General features: G+C 51.4%; 2 protein-coding genes across 2 annotated transcripts; both read right to left on the bottom strand.

Annotated features, from left to right (window-relative positions):
• Nucleotides 1–740: 740 nt before the first annotated feature.
• On the bottom strand, nt 741–3,017 carry LOC123410904 (glucan endo-1,3-beta-glucosidase 11-like). Its single transcript, XM_045103830.1, has 2 exons — nt 1,520–3,017; nt 741–1,070 (listed from the first exon to the last, which is right to left on the bottom strand). The coding sequence occupies exons 1-2, from the start codon at nt 2,951–2,953 to the stop codon at nt 999–1,001; spliced, it is 1,506 nt and encodes a 501-aa protein (XP_044959765.1). The 5' UTR covers nt 2,954–3,017; the 3' UTR covers nt 741–998.
• A 9,990-nt stretch (nt 3,018–13,007) lies between these two features.
• On the bottom strand, nt 13,008–15,327 carry LOC123412086 (GDSL esterase/lipase At1g29670-like). The gene is made up of 5 exons (XM_045105035.1): nt 15,001–15,327; nt 14,737–14,922; nt 14,530–14,642; nt 13,796–14,270; nt 13,008–13,623 (listed from the first exon to the last, which is right to left on the bottom strand). Exons 1-4 carry the CDS (start codon nt 15,269–15,271, stop codon nt 14,064–14,066), a joined length of 777 nt encoding a protein of 258 aa, XP_044960970.1. The 5' UTR covers nt 15,272–15,327; the 3' UTR covers nt 13,008–13,623; nt 13,796–14,063.
• Nucleotides 15,328–22,372: the final 7,045 nt, after the last annotated feature.

The following is a 22,372-nucleotide window of genomic DNA, read 5'->3' as shown; positions in this document are numbered from 1 at the left end:
GGCAACGGAATAAAAGGAAAATCTTCTGGAACGTTGGTTTCGGGCTGTCACACCAACGTCCCCACGTCCTCTTCCCGCTCCGGCTCCTCCTTTCCTCCTCATTGGGATCCACTAGATCTGGAGGTAGCCCTGCGGTGATCCGGGCTTCGCTCCTTGCCTGAACCTGCTCAAGGAGCTGCACCCGATTCTCACGTGTTAGCAATTAGCGGTAGCGGGAGGAAGGGGCATGGCGTTGTCGAAGAGCGTCACAGAGCGTGAAAGAGGAGGCAGACGGGCTCGGGTGACGACGCGGAGAGAGGGAGGAGGTGGATGTGCTACCACCAGGGGACGCTGACCGGCTTAATTAGCTGGATTGGGCCTCGGGCAGTGAGCCGGAGTGGCGCCAAGCGGCGTTCACACCGTGGCCACAGAGGTGACGTTCGTCGGACCGTCACGTTTCTGGCTGAGTTCGTGTGGTGCCCCCATCATTCGACCGACGTGGCTGACGTACCTGGGCGCCCCCATATCTGCCCCATATTTGGACTGAATATGATAGATGTCGGTCAGCCCGAGTGTCTGAGACCCGGTTGAGAGTCAAAATTTCGTGATTGATCAGTGACCGGACGACCTGTCGAGACGTTTGAGGGGGGGTTGGGATGTCCGGCTGTAAATGTTCTAAGGCTGGTTGAATCGTGAATAAAGATAGGTATATAATTTCTTTTAAGTGTGGCAAATTCATTCTGAGTCTTATGAGGCAGATCTATCATATGCTAGAATAGACCGGACATGAATCCGATCAGTAGAGCAGTGGCATCAACCACGTGGTATATATATCAGTGTTTTTAACTTTTTATCTCTACACAGCTACAACACGGAAAGGCCGATCATACGTACTGGCTGGCGGCCGGACAAGTAAAGGAAAATAAAATAAAATCAATGAATCGATATATAGCCTGCGCGCAATCTGCAACATGTCTCTCTCTCTCTCTCTACATACATACGTCTTGGTCTCGACACAGTCATGACCACGACACCATGGCCAGAACGGCGGCCATGGCCGCCAAGCTTTCCGTCCACCGCCACCTCCTCACCTATATATATGTAACGAAAGCAGGGGCATCAACATGGAGTAAAGTTAGATATGGCTACATGATTCCAAAGTGGAAAAACAAAAGCATTGCTTGTAAAGGAGGGCTAGCATCAACTGCACTGCTCTGGTATGCTGGCCTAGCTAGCACACTGCATGCAACTTTACTTTGGTGCCCAGCATGATTGGTTGCACACTGAGATGACTAAATCTATCTATCTGTATAAATAAATTTTGCATGACATCTTATTTTGTGAAGTCAAGTAATCAAAATGTACATATTGCTAATTTCACATACTACTAATCAAAGTATCAGACAATAGTAGTGGCTTCTTTGTTATTGAGTGCATTACATTCTGAAAGAAAAGCTAACATTATCAGAATTACACTCTGCTTTTTTATGTATCAAATTCAGTTTGTAAAGTTAATGCATTACGACGTGTAATCACGTACCTTGTGCGTCGCATCAGAAATGGTGTAGAGTCCGCCCGGGCCGACGGCGAACCCGTCCGCCCCGGCGGGCCCTTCGCCCACCACCATCCCGACGCCACTACCGGTGCCGTTGCCATCCCCATTGCCGCTCCCCTTCAAGCCTTTGATCGTGGGCGCCTTGACGCCGACGTCGTACGCCGGCGTGCCGTCCGGCTTGAACAGCCCGTAGTGCCGCTCGGAGGCCGGCCCGGGCTTCTGGTCCTCGTTGAAGAGCGCGAACACGTACACCTGCAGCGGCTCCCCGGGCGCCGCCGGCGTGCCCTTCCCCTGCGCCACCAGCCGCATCAGGTTCCCGTTGTACCTGGCCGCGTTCTGCGGCGTGGCGCCGGCCTCGTCGCCGTCCCCCTGCGACGGCCACCCGGTCTCCGACACCCGGATCTCCACCGCCCGCCCGTAGTCGGCGGCGCAGATCGCGGCGCGCACGGCGTCCACCTGCGCGTGCAGCATGTTGCCGTACCGCAGCCCCGTGGCGGAGTCCGCGACGGCGGCCGCGCTCGGCTCGAACAGCACGTAGTCCAGGTCCACCGTGCCCGGGTCGGCCTTGTACGCGAAGTAGGGGTACGCGTTCACGAGGAACGGCGAGCCGGTCTTGGCGAGGAAGGCGAGGAGCGGCGTGATGTAGGGGAGGAGGTCGTGCCGGAACGCGGCCGAGGAGGGCGGGAAGGAGGAGGAGAGCACGGCGAGGGAGTGCGCGGTGGTGACCGCGATGCGGGAGGTGAGGTTGCACGCGGCCAGCGCCGCGTGGAGCGACTGCATGGCCGGGAGGAGGGAGCGGAGCATGGTGGCGTCGGAGCCCGTCAGCACCTCGTTGCCGACGGTGACGGCCGTGATGGACGTCGCCGGGAGGTGCGGGAGGATGTTGGAGCGGACCCAGGTCGCGGCCGCGGATGGGTCGGAGGCAAGGCGCGGGACCATGTTGTCCGGGAGCCCCACGGTGAAGTCCACACCGGAGCCGGCGAATGCGCTGAGCACGCGCGCGTCCGCGTCGTAGAGCTTGACCTTGGTGGCGTTCAGCGCGCGGAGGAGCACGGCCGCCGCCTGCGGCGACGGCAAGTTGTCGGCTACCTGGCCGTAGTTCACCCCGAGCGCGGCGGAACCTCCCCCCGCCGCGGCCATGTCCAATGCAAGCACGGTGACGGCCACGGCGAGCAGGTGCCGGAGCGCCATCGGAGCGGCGAGCCGGAATACGAATGTGGTGGAGCAGTCTGACAAGGCCGGGAGTGAACTGACAGCACTAGGAGAATGCGAATCGCGCGCTTTATATGGAAGCTGTTCTTGTGTCGGCTCTCGGAAGGTGCCGTTGGCAGGCTGCTCGCTTCGATCAGGACCGTCCAAGAGCGGAGGTCCGGTTGAGATTTGTGTGGCGCATCCTCGTTCACCAATCGCGAGGCTCATTTACAGTCTGGAGATGGACAGCTGGGCGTTGAAATTGGTCAAAGTGGTGTCTTTTTTTTTTTTTTTTTTTTTTTTTGCGATTGGTCAAAGTGGTGTCGGAGTACCAATACGAGACAAAGCAATATTTTGGTCCTTTTTTCTGAAAATAAAAGTTGTACATTTGAATGGCACTTTGGTTTCTTCATGTTGTTAATATCCAATTAATGCTATTATAGCTATCCATATCTGAATATCTCGCAGCTTTTTCTTTGCCCTCTCGCAGGGCGGCTGGGAAAAGCCTTCTTCCCTTTGATCTTTGTTAGTGAGCCCGTGGATTCACCTCCCGTCCATCTATCATTCCGACGGCCGATGACCGATGGCAGGAAGGGTATTTCTTGTGCCTCGGCTTGGATAGGTACAGTTTTGGTTTTCGCAAGGACGGCGCTCTGACGAATGACAACACTTCTTCTTCGATTCAGTCTTTTGGGCTCCGGCGTAAATTCCTGCGAGCTCCTCGGAGTAGCAGGATTAAGGTTTTTCGTCCTGCACATGCAATGTCGACATTTGTTGTTAGGCTGTTCAGATCGATTCAAGGATTCAATGGTGACGACTGCGGCTCCCGAGTGCTGGTCCTTAGGGACACGTGCACGAAGACTTTTTGGCTATCATCGACAAGGCCAGACTGACTCTGGTATGGGAGCCGCGACAGCGATGCGTCGACGGCTCGTTCTGGCGACGACAATCGTTGTTCGGTTGTTCATGTACCTCGATGTAATTTTAATTATGTTTTTGAACTTTTTGGTTTTTTTACTTTTGGTGAATATTTATAATAGATCTGATAATTATTGGGAAAAAAAGTGTCCCCTATTCAGATTCATTTGAAAACTGAGCGCTAGCACATTGGTTAGGGCATTGAATATTCATATAGCCAGTAGTTGGTCGTATTATTAACAATGCTCTTAAGCCACATCGGTTACCCTAACTACAACCATAACTTGTTGTCGTCGTGTTTCATTGTGCAAGAGTTTAGTAGCAACCACACGTGGGAATGCAAGGAGCGAGTGATCGCCCAAGGAAGAGTAGGTATATCATAAGACGAATTTTCACCTTCCCCGCTTTGTTGAGAAATGTGTATGCTCCAAAACACACTGATGTTGGCCGCATCACCTCCCCCCCCTCCCCCCGCGACACCCATAGATGATATGACAACATTATATAACCAGCAGTTGGCTTTATTATTAACCCTATCTACAGCCGCAACTCGTTGTGTTCTCGTTTCATTGCGCAAGAGTTTGGGAGTAACCACACGTGGGAAGATAGGCAACGGGTGATCGCCGGAGGAAGACTAGATATATTGATAAGAGAAATTGTTCAGCTTTCCCGCTTTGTTGTGAAATTGACACACACACAATGCAAAACCTACCACCTGCCGCACGATGATACTTCCATGAAGAGTTGTGGCCCGAGTCATGCATGGAAGCCGTTTTGGAGAAATTATATAAGTGGGAGAAGCTCTATCAAACTTGCTTAAAGGGAGTATCTTGGAGAAATTCCAAATAAAAGTCATAAGAAATGCTGCAAACTGAAGCCTGTGGGGGTAAATTAAAAAGTGCAAGTGCCTCATTTCATTTGAAAATTGGCCCACTAGAGCTTGGGCACATGACCCATTCACGTGTATTAATTCTAGTCTGTGATGCAGCAACAAGGATATCATCCATCTTTGGTTGGCACATGTTCTTTTCTTGAGAAGTTTGCACTTCCATTCTTCTCTTTCCGCGGACCATCAGACTAGCTGATCAACAATAAGGGCTCATTTGATACAAAGGAATTTCATTGGATTTTTGAAGGATTTGGATCCTTAGGATTTTTTCCTATGATGGTCGTTTGATTCGTAGGATTGAAATCCTTTGAAAATTTTTCATAGGATTCATTTGTACTACATTTTGAAGGAAAATTTTCATGCACTCAAACCTCTTTATAGAATTTCTTTGTTTTTCCTGTGCTATCAAACACACTTCCAAATCATGTAGTGTAGAAAAGGACATGTCACTCTATTTCTATGTTTTTCCTATCCCTGCATTTTGAGAATCCTACGAATCAAAGAGGCCCAAGCGCATAAGATATTCACACAGTTCTCGATGAACGCAGGAAAAAAATGACTAGGTGCATGTTCCATCCTTGAGTTCATAAGCTGTGTTGATGAAACAGAACGACCTCAAGGCCCCCGCGTCGTGCAACTCCCCCTCTACACCCCCTTCCCCTGTTGTCGCTGACGATGCTGCGAGGGCAAAGCCCCTGGGTGGTGGTCGGAGTCGGTGGATGCTCGCCGGTCTCCTGGGACCGGACCGGTGCATCCTTAGTCTCCCCTCAAGTAGCGGACTGCGTTACCGCTGGTGGGATTCGTCCTGCACGTATGGCCTCAGTCCTGCTACGGACCACCGGCGGGAACCTTCCCGGCTGCGCCTCCGGTGGCCGGATCTGGTTCCATCTTGTCCAGGATCTGGTCCGTGTCGGCACCCTGCTGCCCTCCGGTGGATGCGATTCAGGGATGTCCCTCGGCTGTAGCAGGTCCCAACGGCACCACGGCTGCGAGGGCAACATTAGGGCGGGCCATGGTAGCTGGTGGCGAGGGATCCGGGGTTCCTGACCCAGATCTGTTTCTCTTCGTCGGAAGTCCTGGGGTTCTTCTAGCGCCAAAATGATATTCTGCTTGATATCGGCCCTCATCGATCTGGCCGTTGACAAGTTTTAGAAGGCTCCGTCGAAGATCTTCAGTGGCTGCTTGACGCCTGTAGATATTTGGATTGGATGAGATTCGGTCATGTGCGCCCCTATTTGAGCTCGGATGGCTTCATCATGAGGGCATGACGCGAAGTGTTGTGTCTGATGGCATTGTGAAACATGTCAGTATTTCAATTTTCATGGTCAAGACGGTGGTGGAGGATGTTGGCTGACATATGAGGCCTTGTAATGGTGGATCGAGTCTTCGTGATGAGGAGAACTTTGCTCAGTGATTCATGACTCGTAACAGTGACATCGGCAAGTGGGGGTGGCAACCCTGGCGGAGTATAGAGTCTTAGCTTTTAGGTGAAAACCGAAGGCCCGGCTTTAAGTGGTTGTGCCTGATAGTGACCCTCTTGAAAGTATTGTTTTAAGAGCACAGATCTTCTTCAGGGTGAAAACCTAAGATCTTGTATGGGACGATGACGGTGCTTCTGCACTGTTTTTTTCTTGAAGGCGTTATTTTTAAAGAACTTAAACTTCGGATGTTGTATAGGTGATGGTTCGTGCTGCACTACAAGAAATCGGTCGCTATATCAGAATATTATTATTATTTTTTGTCTTTTAGCTATGTGCATCCGTAGTGTTTTCACGACATTGTGTTTTTGTAGAGTCTGCATGTAATTGATACCTTCACGTTACTAATATATTCACCTTGAAAAAAAATAAACTATGTAGATGAGCAAACTTAGAGCATTGCCCGCGCACACAAAACCGCGCGCCGACCTGGAACACGTGCAGCAACCCAAGCGGACACGGAAAATATATCTCCACGCACGCAGGACAGGACGACATTGCACGGTGGCAGTGACTCGAGTGAAACAACTTTGAACCCAATTGGAGGCAACAGCAACATCTTTCGTTTTAATAGGTTATATGGAGATGGCCCCGAAAGAAGGCAAGGCATCAGCGCGCAGTAGTAGTACATGAGCGCGGCCGTGGTGGGCACTTTGATTTAAAGCGATCGATCGATCGATGGACGGTGCAACGGGGAGCGTAGGTAGCTTCCTTTCTTTGGCTAACCATTTCCGTCGATCCCGGCGTAGTGTGTGTGCATGGAAACCTATCGCTTTTGCCTGCCGTAGGTAATGTCAAAAAACAAGGCTACGGCGTCGACGCAGGTGACCTGAAGCTGATCACGCGCGGTGGGTTTCACTTTGATGCGGCTCAGGAATATATCTTGTCTCTCCTTGTAAGGGAGGAAGAAAGAGGGAAAGAGCGGCCAGGCCATTGGTCGAGCGCGCGACGAGATAGAGCGGCCGGTGCAAAGCGAAGAATCCTTGGCGGCTAAACTTCAGAGAGTTCCTAATTTGGAGGGTAACGAGTCACGCGCTGCTTTTTTCTCTCTACTTGGGGGAATGACTGAATGGGCGACGTGACTATTTTACGTGTGAGTTGAGATGGACTAACAAAGTTAGAGTATCACTAGTAGTACAAATCCTCAAATCCTTAAAAATAACTGTTTTTTTAAGGTAGTACCCTTAAAACAAAGTTAGGGCCTCTTTGATTCGTAGGATTTTCAAAATGCAGGAATAGGAAAAACGTAGAAATAGGGTGGCATGTCGTTTTCTACACTATAGGATTTGGAAGTGTGTTTGATAGCACAGGAAATACAAAGTAATTCTACAAAGAGGTTTGAGTGGATGGAAATTTTCCTCTAAAATGTAGTACAAATGAATCCTATGAAAAAATCCAAAGGATTTCAATCCTACGAATCAAACGACCATCGTAGGAAAAAAATCCTAAGGATCCAAATCCTTCAAAAATCCAATGAAATTCCTTTGTATCAAAGGAGCCTTTAGAGGACCGTGCTCAACAGACTGAAGTTATGATACATCGATCAACACACACATCTTGAACCACTATATAGATATACCAACCATCCAATACATCAAAGATCCCAATGCTGAGAACAAGCAACACAAGAATAATCAAAAGAAATAAAAGAGAAATTAAAAGAAAAGAATGACAATAGAGACGGCTCGACAAAAACGAGGCTGATCCCAAACTGTTGCGTCCTTCGAAGAAATCCACCACGCTCCTAGCACTTCGGACCACCGCATAACAAGCAACACCTTCAGGAAGGAATGCGACGATGACGGTGTTGTTGTCCGGATTGATCCTAGGGTTCTCCCGTACGCGGAGGGGCGTGGGTGAGTGGGATACCCGACGCCCTTCAAGAAGGAATGATGGCGTCCACAGGCGTCGTCGAGTCGGTGCCAAGCACGCCAACAAGGATTTCCCCGTCCACCCTAAACCCCCACCCCGACCGGTTTGTAGCGCTCCACCTAACGTGCGCCCCACCAACATGCGCTACTACGATCTAGGTGACACCACCTCCGTCTCACCATGAAGGGTGAAGCAGCACTGACGGGCCCGAGAAGGAGCAGCCGGGAACGAGGAGCGGCAGAGTCAGCAGCCACACGGGAAGGAGCAGCCGGGAACGAGGAGCGGCAGAGTCAGCAGCCACACGGGAGGGGACAACCTCCACCACCCTTGATGGTCACCATCCGGACGCAGCAGGGGCACACCAGACACTTAGGCCCGCTCGAGCCCTTAACAGCTCGTGAAGCTCCCGTTATCGCATTGCAGTGGGCGCGCCGTCGTCTCCTCAACCCCTCGCACAAGCTAATCTTCCTTCCGCCGGAGCCGGCGCACGCGAAGCAGATCCAGGCCCTCCCAGACCCAGATCGGGCCCCAAAGGGCCTAGACCTGGGCCGAGAGAGTACATCGTCACCAACCGCCGTGCCAGCCCGCAGCCAAGTGGCAGCGCCATCACCTCCTCACCATCAAGAGTTGTGCCGTCCGAGGTAGTGTCGTTGCTGGAACCGTCGCTGCCTAAGAGCAAGTACAATAGTATAGCCAGCTGCTGGCTATAAGCCATTGCCATGTCATCTATAGCCCATCTTATAGCCAACATGTACAATAGTTCATTGCAAATGTGTACTATTTTTTATTATATGGCCCATCTTTTATACTCATAAAATGCCTAGGAGCACGTGCTAGAGCTGGCTCTTAGCTAAGAGCCCGCTTACCTTCTCTTTCCTCTAACTAAACAAAAATATATTAGTTTATTCCTTATAGCCAGCTGACTCAGCTCTATTGTACTTGCTCTAAGGAATACCCAACCACCTGCAACCGCCGTGAGGCCAAAGCCGAACCCAACAGCAGCCCACGCCAACTAGACTAGATCCAGATCGGGTCGCCGGTCGACCACGATCCTTGCCAGGCGCGCCCCACCATGGCAGCCACGGCGCCACCACAATAACCCCCAGATTCGGCGGGCAGCCGCCATCCAGAGCGCTCGGATCTACGATGCCGAGCCCCGCCATAGCCCGACGCCTCCGTTGACCAGTCGTCCCGCATCGGCCAAGGGGTTCGCGAAGAGGGGAAGGAGCGACCTCGCCGCCGCCCACGCCGGCCTGGCTTCACCCAGCGACGACTCGGGGTGGCGACGAGGGAGGGAGAGGTCGAAGGAGGAGGGGTTGGGGGCTGGCGGCTAGGGTTCCAAACCTAATAACCAAACCAAAAGCATTCTTTATAAGAGATTAAATCACACTTTCGTTGTCAAGGGAAGCAGATAACAAAGTAGCACGATATCTGCTGCCGAATCGATCATACAAATATCCCAGCACCTTGAACTCCTAAATATGTGTCTTGCAAAAAAAAACTCTTAACTGTGTGCTTGGAATGGGCTCGAGATTTTATAATTCAGGGCACATACCAGAGTACATCGGAACTGCGTGCTAATAATTACTATGGATTTTTGGTTCAGATGGGTGTGGCCTCAACTGACTCAATTGAGCGGCCTAAATCTTGACTCACGCCTCCGCGTTCTTTACACCAGCATCAGTGTTTATCTTCGTGGGCTAGCGGGAATGGCTTCCCTGCTCGAGGCAGAACAACAGACAGGCTGCCAAAAGATAAAATAAAGGAAAAGTCAATATGATCATTTGGGTAAAAAAGAAGGAATTACGAGGCAAAGGACATACACAATCTAGATGTTTCGTGAAAACAAACTCATCAACGAAGTAAAGAGCAGAAAAAGATGTGGTACTACTACCAATGGCAGAACATGTTGAAAGTACAAAATTAATAGGAATGCCTATATAACATGTATATTTGGCAGGGCACATACCTTTTGTACTTTGTGAGCAAGCTTTGTCCTGTTCTCTTCCGCTTCTAACCACGGCTTTAAGTTAAGGCAGGCGGGAATTTTTAATTCTTGGAGATTGGTGAGCTGGTTTATGCTATTTGGCAAAGTTGTGATAGCAGAGCAGTTTGAAATTACAAGTTCTTTGAGAGAGGTAAGTTCTCGCAACCACAGTGGTAGCTGTATCATGCTTTGACAGGTATCCAGCGTTAATGATTGTAGTTGTTCGAGTTGCCTCATGTTATCGGGCAATTCTTCTAGCTTCGGGTATCGTGTTATCACCAGTTGCTGAAGATATGTCAACTCGCCTACCCATTCTGACAATTTTGATTGGGCTGACATCTCCAGTGTCAATGACTTGAGGGACTTGAGGGCCCAAGTGATCTCTGGTGAGCTTGTCAAATCACTGCAATGTTCGATGTGCAAACCACTAAGAGCAGGTAGATGGTGAAGCAATCTCCACTGATGTAGAGGCACCTACTGGGACCTCATGGACTTCCCAGTAGGGTAGCTCCCAAAATATAGATTTCTTCTTCCACATGGATACGCGCTTATCAGGGCCGTTAGAAACAGGTTGCCTGCCAGGACCCTTTCCAAAGATTACTTTTAAATCTTTGACCATATCAAATACTTCAGCAACAGTACGGATGACAGGCTTCCCCCGGGGTTCTGCCTTGCCATTGAAATGCTTGCCTTTTTTCTTTAAGGGATGCTTGGGCGGAAGAAAACGACGATTGTACGGGTACACATTCTTCCTACATTTGTCCAGATATATACTTTCTGTCTGATCCAAAGAGTGTGTGCATGCATTGTATCCCTTGTTTGACTGTCCTGAAATGTTACTAAGAGCAGGCCAATCATTGATGGTTACGAAAAGCAACGCTCGAAGGTCAAATTCCTCTTGTTTGTGCTCGTCCCACACACGTACACCTGGTTCGGCCCACAACTGTAAAAGTTCATCAACTAATGGCCTTAGGTACACATCAATATCGTTGCCGGGTTGCTTTGGACCTTGGATAAGCACTGGCATCATAATGAACTTCCGCTTCATGCACAACCAAGGAGGTAGGTTGTAGATACATAGAGTAACGGGCCAGGTACTGTGACTGCAACTCTGCTCCTCAAAAGGATTCATGCCATCTGTACTCAGACCTAACCATAAGTTCATTGCGTTAGCTGCAAATCTCGGGAACTCTCTCTCGATTTTTCTCCACTGCCGACCATCAGCGGTGTGCCTCAACTTATCGTATTTCATACGATCTTTCATGTGCCATCGCGACAACTTCACATGATCTTTATTTATGAACAGACGTTTCAACCGTGGTATTATAGGAGCATACCACATCACCTTGGCAGGAACCCTCTTCCTGGGTGGCTCGCCCTCAATATCACCAGGGTCATCTTTTCTGATCTTATACCGCAATGCAGTGCATACCGGGCATTTATCCATATTCTCGTACTTCTCACCGCGGTAGAGGATGCAGCCATTAGGGCATGCATGTATCTTCTGCACGTCTAATCCTAGAGGGCAGACAAGCTTCTTTGCTTCTTACGTGCTGACGGGCAATTCGTTCTTTCTTGGAAGCATCTTCTTCATCAGTACCAGCAACTTTTCGAATGACGAGTCAGTCACGCCGGTCTCTGCCTTCCACTTCAGCAATTCCAGTGTGCTACCCAGCTTCTTCTGGCCATCTTCACAAGTTGGGTACAACAATTTGTTGTGGTCTTGTAACATCTGCTCGAACTGCAACCTCTCCTTTTCTATGTCGCAACCTCGTCGTGCATCAGAAATGACCCGGCCAAGATCATCAGCGGGCTCATCTGGTTCCCGCTCTTCATCCTGATCTTCTTCTTCATTGTCTTCCATTGCGGTATCAGCATACTCAGGGAACATAGATCGGTAGTTGTCATCATTGTTCTCTTCTTCTTCATCGTCATCTTCCATCATAACCCCTCTTTCTCCGTGCTTGGTCCAAATATTATAGCCCGACATAAAACCAGACCGAAGCAGGTGGCTCTGAATGACTCTTGAGGAAGTGTAATCCTTCTCATTCCGACATTCAACACATGGACAAAACATATAGCCACCACCATGCTTGTTCGCATCGGCTGCATCTCGAAAAGAATGCACGCCTTCTCTGTAAGCGGCTGTGCGTCGATCACCGTACATCCATGGATGGCTCATCTGCGTTATACGACAGTATATCAAATACAATCACGATCCTAAAAATTAGTACCGCACGGTCTAAACGAGGAAATATAGTTGCTAACCTTTTAGAATAAGTAGAAATAAAGAGGAAGAGGTTTAAGCGTGGCTTGGGCATCTCATATCGTAGTTGTGTTCGGTGAACTGAAGCGGCATCGATCTAATACATATTTCAACAAACACCTCTAGTGCATCAAAAACAATGAAGAGCTAGCACACACCCACACTCTTCCATCCAAGAAAAATGCAAGGAAGATGGGAGAGGGGGGCTGTGCTATATATAGGCAGAGGACTTTAGTCCCGGTTTGAGACACAAACCGGGACTAAAGGTGGCGCACATGCGGGCTGCACACCGTGTAGCCCTTTAGTCCCGGTTTGAGACACAAACCGGGACTAAAGGCTCCTTACGGGCTGGGACCAAAGCCTCGTGGGCGGCATTGCGATTTGGGGCGACGTGGTCGAGCCTTTAGTCCCGGCCCAGAGGGAGGCCGGGACTAAAGGGTCCAGACCAAAGGCCCGTTTTCCACTAGTGTTTAAAATAGGAAGAAGTTTTTGCTAACATCATCTATTCTGTCTTGTAGTTTGAATGCATGCATGGAATCATAAATCAACACATTTGTGATTCGCAATCATGAAAAGGGAGAATTAGATGTGTGATTAGCAATTAAGGAAGTGAAAGGGGTGTTTGGAGCTTTATTTATTTTCTGACTGTTTGGAAGTTAGTCATGTGATATGTGATGATATGATAATGCTATTATTATATTGTTGTTGATATTTATTTTTCGGGCAAAAAGATCATATGATGGTATTACTATTCTTTTGCGTCTATGAACTGGCAAAAACAGATGGAAAATAAGGAATTACAAAAAATAATCAAAAATGTATTTCATATTGTGATATGAGTCTACATTAGATATCTTAATTCAAGCCAAGAACTTAACCAAAATTTTGGTTCTACGAAATTCGTCCTCGATGTGTTATTCTCGTTATCTCATAGAGGGGTGATAGTAGTAAGCTATTTCCATGTGATGACTCAGGTGAAAATACTGCTAGTCATGCTCAACCTTTGCTCCCGTGGTTCGAAAAATCTATGCTACGGTTAACCGTGCATTCATGGTCATCAAGATAATTTTCTTGGTCAACTTGGGCTGTAGATACTAGCACAAAGAAGATTAGTACTCTAGGAGTAATCTTTAATAATATAATACTCCTATATAGATAGAAAGGTCGGAATAACCTATTTTATTCTTCATGCATGGCATACTTATTGCATATTTCTGTTGCTCCCATAGCCCATGTGCGGTGGAAACAAATACAGTACATACTACTACTAAAATACGACAAGAGGAAATTATTTTTTCTCCAGCAGAGCCTTAAAGGTAATTGGAAATGTAAATTGGGGTGGACCGTAGTAAAACGCAGCGGCTGTCAACTTGGCGGCCCTATCTGTCATGAACTCCGGGTCCCAGAACCAGTAAGCGTCTGGGTTGTAGCAGTACGTCCAGTCCGGGTAGCCCCATTCGCTGCAGGAGTCCCGGGTATTCACCAGCCCTGTACCTCATACAACAAAACAATTAAACAATCAAAAAACCACAATTAAATGAAAATATATTGGACACATGGGCTCCCACATTGGGGTGTCCTATGGTAAATAGGGCATTGGTCGTTGGTTAATTTTCCATAGAAGAAAGCGTATGAGTGGTTGGTTTATTGTGCCACATACCATAATTTGATGGGTTCGCAAAGACGGCGGTGGTGAAGCCGTAGAAGTCGCCGATGGAGTAGGACAGGCCCGACATCTTGGATGCGAGGCCAGCCATTAGAGGCTTCAGGGCCGCATCGAACGAGGTGGCATTGTCGTTCAGGCTCTGGTCACACTCATACCTGTAGGGAGGTGGCATGCAACCGATGAGGCCGACGTTGACGATTGCCAGCTTTCTGGCGCCCATGTCATAGAGGGACGTGATGATCTCCCCGTACAGGGCCGTGAGCTACTGGAGCTCGGTCTGCGCCCGTGGATATCCGGACTCGACGTTCCATCTTGGATCCAGGTCCTGGCCACCGATGCTAATGAGGAAGACGGACTTCGAAAGGAGCTCACGCATCTTTGCGTCGCCGCCCAGCTTGTCCTCCATCTGGGCTCTGGTCACCTTAAATTTCTCCAGCTGCTTCGGCAACGAGATAGACCACTCTCCGTTCTGCGTGCATGCATGAATCCCCCATTTCATGTCTTATTTCAAACAGGGTTGCCATTTGAGTCAACTACTAAACCATCTAATCCATGTTGTCATTGTGTGGATCTTTTCTCATTTTGAAGATTTAAAAAAGAAAACAAATCCTAGGATAATGTCAACTGATTGAGAAATATGTCGACTCGATCAGATAGTCAGATCTAGCAACACACTATTTCAAATCTTAGTTATTTCACTCGAGCGCAAATTAAGGGCAATGCCTTACAGTGGAGATTTTAATACCGGCACCCGCTGAGGCGTAGTTGGCTCCCCACATGTTGAGCCCACCCTTGAGCGACATGTAAGCCGGAGGGCTCTGCTGGAAGCCCATAGATGTCGCTGGAGACCATGAAACCAACCAAAAATTAAGCATGGACGATTGGTGAGTAGAGACTATGCATTGCATAGGATGAGGCGTTTGTCACGCTCGTACCGACGGTGTCAGCCAAGTTGGCCCCGTTGCTGAACCTGCCGCTGCTGGATTTGGAGACCTGAGGGGGGTACCCCTCCTCCGTTTCAGTCTTGGGCAAGTATGCGTTGTTGCCCACGTCCAAAGCCCCGTCTCCGAACACGAACATAGCCGGTGGTGGCACGGGCTTCGCTGGCCTTACCTCGTCGTCTATTTTGAGCGTTGTGTTATACGGAGTATTTCATCACAAGCCCAAAAACAAATCAGTAAAACTAAAAGAATACTTACGGCAGAATGTTTTGCAGTCGGGGCAGAGGACGATGCATTGCTGGGGGCAGCGGTCGGGGCAGGTGCTCGTGCACCCCGGCCGCTTCCCGTCGGTGTCCTTGCACGTGACGTTCCTTGGGGGGACGGCATCCCCCTCCCCCTCGTTGCCGTCCGGGGAGCCCGGAGACGGGTAGGAGCCCGGGGAGCTTGGGGAGGACGGGTATTGCGCCGACGCCAAGATGGCCAGCAAGCAGAGAATGCCCACCCAGAGCACACCAGCACGCACCGCCATTGCTACGGCCAACAGCTCTCAAGGTAATCGATGGAAAGACTACGTACGTAAGCTGCTACTGCTGGCGGCTGTGCTCGAGGGCCTCAAGGGCATCCTTATATACTACTCGCTCCGTTCCTAAATATAAGTCTTTTAAGCGATTTCATTAAGGGACTACATACAGAGCAAAATGAATGACTTTATCCTCTAAAATATGTCTATATACATCCGTATGTAGTCCTTTAGTGTAATCTCTAAAAAGACTTATATTATGAAACGAAGGGAGTATATATGGTTAGCCAGCAATCCCTATATACTATGGTTAGCCAGCAAGCTGGGTTAATGGCGAGCGTTGACCCAGATTGCCGGACCAGCAACGTAAGCAGTTCATCTTTCTTATGAACAACGACAAGTAACAAACAAGATTTAACCAGATAGTCCTCGACTACAGGTATACAACAGATCAAGTCGGCAACTCATAAGAAAATCGGCAATAATAAGATTCTCCACTCCAGTCGGCGCCGGTGCCTTGGGGGCCAGGACATACTTCAATACGTAATATGCTACTGCAGCTGGAGACTTGCGTGGGCAGTTAGAGGGAAACAACCCATGGATGAACTGAAGAGGCGGTGGAGGAAACAGACAGTAGCTTGTGCGTGTGATCGGGCAGACAGTAGCTTGTGCGTGTGATCGGACAGTAGTATACTATATATATATACTACTAGTACTAACAAATGCACGAGACTAAATCAAAGTCTCACAAGTCAAATCCTGATATGAATATGCTTCCCCAGGTGCTCATGCTTGAGATCTGAAATCTTCTAAGCTAAGTCGGTCGGCTCAAAAGTCAAAGCTCACTGTGACCTGCCTTGGCCTAGTATCCACCGAGAGCCTTAAGGGTTCATTTCCACATAATTCTACCAATTTTGTTGATGATCTTGATTTCTGGCCGAGTGCATCTTAGTTGTTGAATATGTATTTGTGTTGCACGTGTATTATAGTTGTGGCCCACCTCATAGTCTTGTATAGTTGAGGTAGAGGCCTTCCAATGTATTATATATACGTGCACCAACACCCCTAATGAAATCATCGCATTACAATTCATCTCTCTAGATGATATCAGTTCTTTCGTTCCAACCCTAGGGTAGCCGCCACCGCCGCTGTCGTCGCGCCTCCCCGCGCCGCCGCCGCCGCCGCGCCCCACCTCCTCATCTAATCACCGCCGCCGCCGAGCCCCTCCTCCTCCTTCCCCGCGCCGCCGCCGCCGTATCGCTTCCGCCCTCCCTCACGCACGCGCCTTCTCTGCAGTCACGACCGCCCGCCCGCCTGCCCGCCTGCCCGATCGCGCGCCTCGCTAGAGCCGCACCCTCCCGCCCGCCTGCCCGATCGCGCGCCACGCTCGCGCCCCGCCCGCCCGCCCGCCTGCCCGATCGCACGCCACGCTCGCGCCGCACCGGTTCCCCGCTGCAGCAGCGCCTCGCTACTCCCCCGACTTCCTCTCCAACCCTAAACCCTAGCCGCTTCCCCACACACCGCCGCCATGTCGTCACCCCACTCCACCGGTTCCTCCACCACCCACTCCTCCAACCCGTTTGCTGGTCCCGAACCCTCCGCCGCCGCCATCCGTGACCTCAACATTGAAGCCCTGGTCCCCATCCGTCTCGACAGCTCCAACACGTCCTATTACGCGTGGAAGACCTACTTCAACCTTGTCTTCCGCGAGTACTACCTCACTGAGCACATCGACGGTTCTGTGGACACCGCGTATATGCGCGGCGACCCGGAGTGGTCCGCCATTGAGGCCACGGTCATCCGTTGGTTCTACCATACAGTCTCGAAGGACATCTTCCACACGGTTGTCGCCGAGGACGACGCTGCCTGCACCGTGTGGGCCAAGATCAATGCGCTCTTCACCGACAACAAACTCCAGCGCCTTGTTTTCTTGCAGCAGGAGTCTTTCGGCTGTCACGAGGACAACGCCACCGTCGAAGACTACTGCATGAGGCTCAAGATGCTCGCCGACGAGCTTCGCGACATCGGCACCAAGGTCTCTGACGGCCTCATGCTGAGCACCCTCACCGCCGGTCTTAATGAGGACTTCGACAACGGAACATCCAACCTCACCTTGATGCCGCAACCCACTTTCCAGCGCGTCATCGCATACCTCAAGCTTGAGGAGCGCCGGATGACGAAGCTGAAGCAGCAGGTTCTGCACACCGCTCTCGCCGCCGGCACCACCCGCAGCGGCCCTCCCCCTCCGGTCGCCCCCCGACAGTCTGCGCCGCCCGCACCCGTCGGCTACTACCCGCTGCCGCCCGCTCCGCTCGCGCCTCCCCAGCAGCCGCAAGGTGGCGGGGGCCGCCTCAACCGGCGGGGAGGTGGGGGCCGCCTCCAGGAGCAGCCGTCGCAGCAACAGGCGCCGGGTACAGGTGGAGCGCCACACTTCCAGCTACCGCCTCCTCCGTGGACCGCCGGGGAGAACCCGTGGACGGGCGTCATCCACGCCTACCACATGCCCGTCCCGCGGCCTCCTGCTCCGGGCCTCCTTGGCCCTCGTCCCGCGGGTCACGAGGCGCTCCTCGCCGCCCCCTACCAGCCCTACGGAGCCCTGCTCGCGCCGCCACCCCTCGGTGGTTACGGCGTGCCCACCCAGGCGCCACCTTACGGAGGCCTGTTGCAGCCCCCGGCACCTGCACCATGGGACTCGGCCCTCCTCGCCGCCCTCCACTCGGCGCCATCACCGACCAACTATGGTGGTGGAGGTGACTGGTACATGGACTCGGGTGCTACCGCGCACATGCGAGCTCATCCCGGTAACCTTTCCTCTGTCACTCCCGTTCACACACCCGCTCGCATCACCGTTGGTAACGGTTCCTCTTTACCTATTACCCACGTCGGTCGCACCAGTTTTCCCTCCAGTTCCACGCCTATCACCATGTCTAATGTTCTTGTCTCTCCTGATTTAGTCACTAGCCTAGTTTCCGTTAAATTTCTTACTCGTGAGAATCCACTTACTGTTGAGTTTGACGGTGTTGGTTTTGCTGTGAAGGACGCCTGTACCCGGATGGTGCTGCACCGATGTGATAGCCCTGATGATCTTTATCTCGTGCACGCCGGCGCCTCCACTTCCACACCCGTCGCTCTCTCCGCCGGCGTCGACCTTTGGCACGCTCACTTGGGCCACCCCAACCCTGCCATTTTGCGTCAGATCCTTAGGAGTTTCTCTTTCTCATGTAATAAGCTCGATAAACATACTTGCGAGGCTTGTTGCTTAGGCAAGCACGTGCGTCTTCCCTTTAGTATGTCTACTTCAGTTTCTACCTTTCCGTTTCAGTTGGTTTACAGTGATGTTTGGACGTCTCCTGTTGCGAGTAACACGGGCTATCTATATTATTTGCTGATCTTAGATGATTATTCTCATTTTGTGTGGACTTTTCCTCTTCGTCGTAAATCCGATGCTTTAGCCACACTCACCGCCTTTTATGCCTACGTCACCGCCCAGTTCGGTCGCCCCATACTTGCACTCCAAACCGACAACGGCAAAGAGTTTGACAATGTCGCTCTTCGCTCACTTCTCGCCTCTCATGGCACTATCTTCCGCCTAACTTGCCCTTACACCTCACTACAGAACGGCCGCGCCGAGCGCATCCTCCGCACTCTCAACGATTGCGTCCGCACGTTGCTTTTCCATGCCAACGTGCCCGCTCGGTTCTCGCATGATGCTCTTGCCACCGCCTCTCTCTTAATCAACATTCGTCCATGTCGTCCCCGATGGAACTATGCCCCTCACCACCTTCTCTTCGGTACACCACCATCCTATGACGGTCTCCGCATATTTGGGTGTCTCTGTTACCCTAGCACCGCCGCCACCAGGCCACACAAACTTGCACCCCGCTCCATCCCATGCATCTTCCTTGGCTATCCTCCCAACACCAAAGGTTACCGGTGCTATGATCCTGTCACCCATCATGTGTACACCTCAAGGCACGTGTACTTCGTCGAAACGATGTTTCCTTTTTTTTCAGGCTCCCCCGGCCACGACCACTTCAGCTCCGGCCTCCGCGCCCCCTACCGGGAGCGCTGCGCGGCGGCACACCCCGGCGCCAACCCCGGCTCGGCCTCTTCTGATGGCCCCTCCCGGGTCCTCGACTCCCTCACCCGAGGTTGAGTCCGACCGGGTCCCCGGCTCCCTCGCACGAGGTTGAGCCAGCGGGCTCCCCACCCGCCACCCCGGCCGGCGACGCCACCCCTGCGACGGGCTCCTCCTCGACCTCGCCCGTCGCCTCCTCCGCAACTGGTTCGGCTGGCGCCGTCGCCGCTCTCGACGCCGTGCTATCCGACCCTGCCGCCGGAGCACCTGCGGCCGCGGGAGCCCCCGTTGTGGTCGCGGCTCCTGCCACCGTTGCGGCACCCGCCGCCGCGCCTCCCGCCCTCGCCAGCCCGGTCACCCGCGCCCGTGCAGGAGTGCATTGGCCGAGCACACGCTACTCCTCCAACGAGTACGTGTGTGCTGCCTCGACATCAGCGCCTTCACCCATTCCTACCTCCGTTCGTGCCGCTCTTCGGGATCCCCATTGGCTGGCAGCGATGCAGGAGGAGTTCGACGCCCTGCAGCGCAACCGTACGTGGTAACTTGTTCCGTGACCCTCTCGTGCCAACATCATCTCTGGCAAGTGGGTGTTTCGCCAAAAGACTCGCCCGGACGGTTCTCTCGAGCGCTACAAGGCTTGATGGGTGGTTCGTGGTTTTCGGTAGCACGCAGGCGTGGACTTCACCGACACCTTCACCCCGGTTGTGAAACCGGGCACGATCTGCGCCGTCCTTCAGCTAGCCGTCTCGCGCACATGGCCTGTGCATCAGTTGGACGTTTCCAACGCCTTCTTGCATGGTCATCTCGCCGAGCAGGTGTTCTGTGAGCAGCCTACTGGTTTCGTCGAGGCCACGCACCCTGACTTCTTGTGCTTGCTCTCCCGTTCTCTGTACGGGTTGAAGCAAGCGCCCCGGGCCTGGTACTAGCGTATCGCAGCCTTTCTGCAGTCTATGGGCTTCCGGTCCACTCGCTCCGATGCTTCACTCTTTGTATATCATCAGGGAGCTGCCACTGCATATTTGCTGCTGTACATCGACGACATCATCCTCACGGCATCCGCACCCGATCTCCTTGAGCGGCTGAATGCTCGTCTTCATGATGAGTTCGCCCTCAAGGACTTGGGGCCTCTGCACTACTTTCTCGGCATCGAGGTGATCTGCCGGACCGGCGGTTTCTTTCTGCATCAGCAGAAGTACGCCCACGAGCTTCTCGAGCGTGCCGGTATGCTTAACTGCAAACCGGCGCCTACTCCCGTCGACACGAAGACGAAGGTCTCTGCTTTGGAGGGGTCTCTTGCGTCCGATGGAGCGTTTTATCGCTCTATTGTCGGTGCTTTACAGTATTTGACGCTGACTCGTCCCGACCTCTAGTACGCTGTTCAACAGGTGTGCCTTGATGTCTACTACGCAACCTTCTCCTTGTATACGTTGTTGGGCCTCCAAGTGCAGAGGGTTGTAGGACAGTAGCAATTTTCCCTCAAGTGGGTGAGCTAAGGTGTATCAATCCGTGGGAGGCGTAGGATGAAGATGGTCTCTCTCAAGCAACCCTGCAACCAAATAACAAAGAGTCTCTTGTGTCCCCAACACACCCAACACAATGGTAAGTTGTATAGGTGCACTAGTTCGGCGAAGAGATGGTGAAACAAGTGCAATATGGATGGTGGATATAGGTTTTTGTAATCTGAAATTACAAAAACAACAAGGTAACAAATGGTAAAAGTGAGCACGAACAGTATTGCAAAGCGTGGAAACAAGGCCTAGGGTTCATACTTTCACTAGTGAAGTTGTCTCAACAATGATAACATAATTGGATCATATAACTAGCCCTCAACATGCAACAAAGAGTCACTCCAAAGTCACTAATAGTGGAGAACAAACGAAGAGATTATCATCGGGTACGAAACCACCACAAAGTTATTCTTTCTGATTGATCTATTCAAGAGTTCGTACTACAATAACACCTTAAGATACATATCAACCAAGACCCTAATGTCACCTAGATACTCCATTGTCACCGCAAGTATCGGTGGGCATGATTATACGATATACATCACATAATCTCAGAATCATCTATTCAACGAACACATAGAACTTCAAAGAGTGCCCCGAAGTTTCTACCGGAGAGTCAAAACGTGTGCCAACCCCTATGCATAGGTTCCCAATGTCACGAACCCGCAAGTTGATCACCAAAACATACATCGAGTACTCACATGAATCCATGTGTGCCAACCCATATGCATAGGTTCCCAATTGTCACAAACCCGCAAGTTGATCGCAGCAGATAGACACGTGCAAGACATACATCAAGTGTTCTCAAAGACTCAGTCCGATAAGATAACCCCAAAGGGGAAACTCAATTCATTACAAGAAGGGAGAGGGGGAAGAACATCATAAGATCCAACTATAGTAGCAAAGCCCATGGTACATCGAGATCAAGACATCTCAAGAACACGAGAGAGAGAGATCAAACACATAGCTACTGGTACATACCCTCAGCCCCGAGGGAGAACTACTCCCTCCTCGTCATGGAGATCGCCGGGATGATGAAGATTGTAGGGTAGCGTAGCATAAATTCAAAAAAATTCCTACGCATATTCAGATCTTCCTATGGAGAGACCAGCAACGAGAGAGGGGTGAGTGCATCTTCATACCTTTGAAGATCGCTAAGCGGAAGCGTTACTAGAACGCGGTTGATGGAGTTGTACTCGCGGCGATTCAGATCGCGGTGTGATTCCGATCTAGTGCCGAACTACGACACCTCCGCGTTCAACACACGTGCAGCCCGGTGACGTCTCCCGAACCTTGATCCAGCAAGGAGGAGGGAGAGGTTGGGGAAGAACTCCAGCAGCACGACGGCGTGGTGTCAATGGAGAGATGAGGTCTCCCGGCAGCGCTTCGCCAAGCACCGGCAGAGAGGAGGAGAAAGAAGGGCAGGGTTGCGCCGAGGGAGAGGGAAAAGTTTGTCTCCAAAAGCCCAAAAGTGCCCACTATATATAGGAGGAGGGAAGGGGGGGTGCCACCCCTAGGGTTCCC

This window comes from Hordeum vulgare, chromosome 7H (genome assembly GCF_904849725.1).
Source record: "Hordeum vulgare subsp. vulgare chromosome 7H, MorexV3_pseudomolecules_assembly, whole genome shotgun sequence".
NCBI classification, from domain to species: Eukaryota; Viridiplantae; Streptophyta; class Magnoliopsida; order Poales; family Poaceae; genus Hordeum; species Hordeum vulgare.
This window is presented reverse-complemented; position numbering and strand designations above follow the sequence as displayed.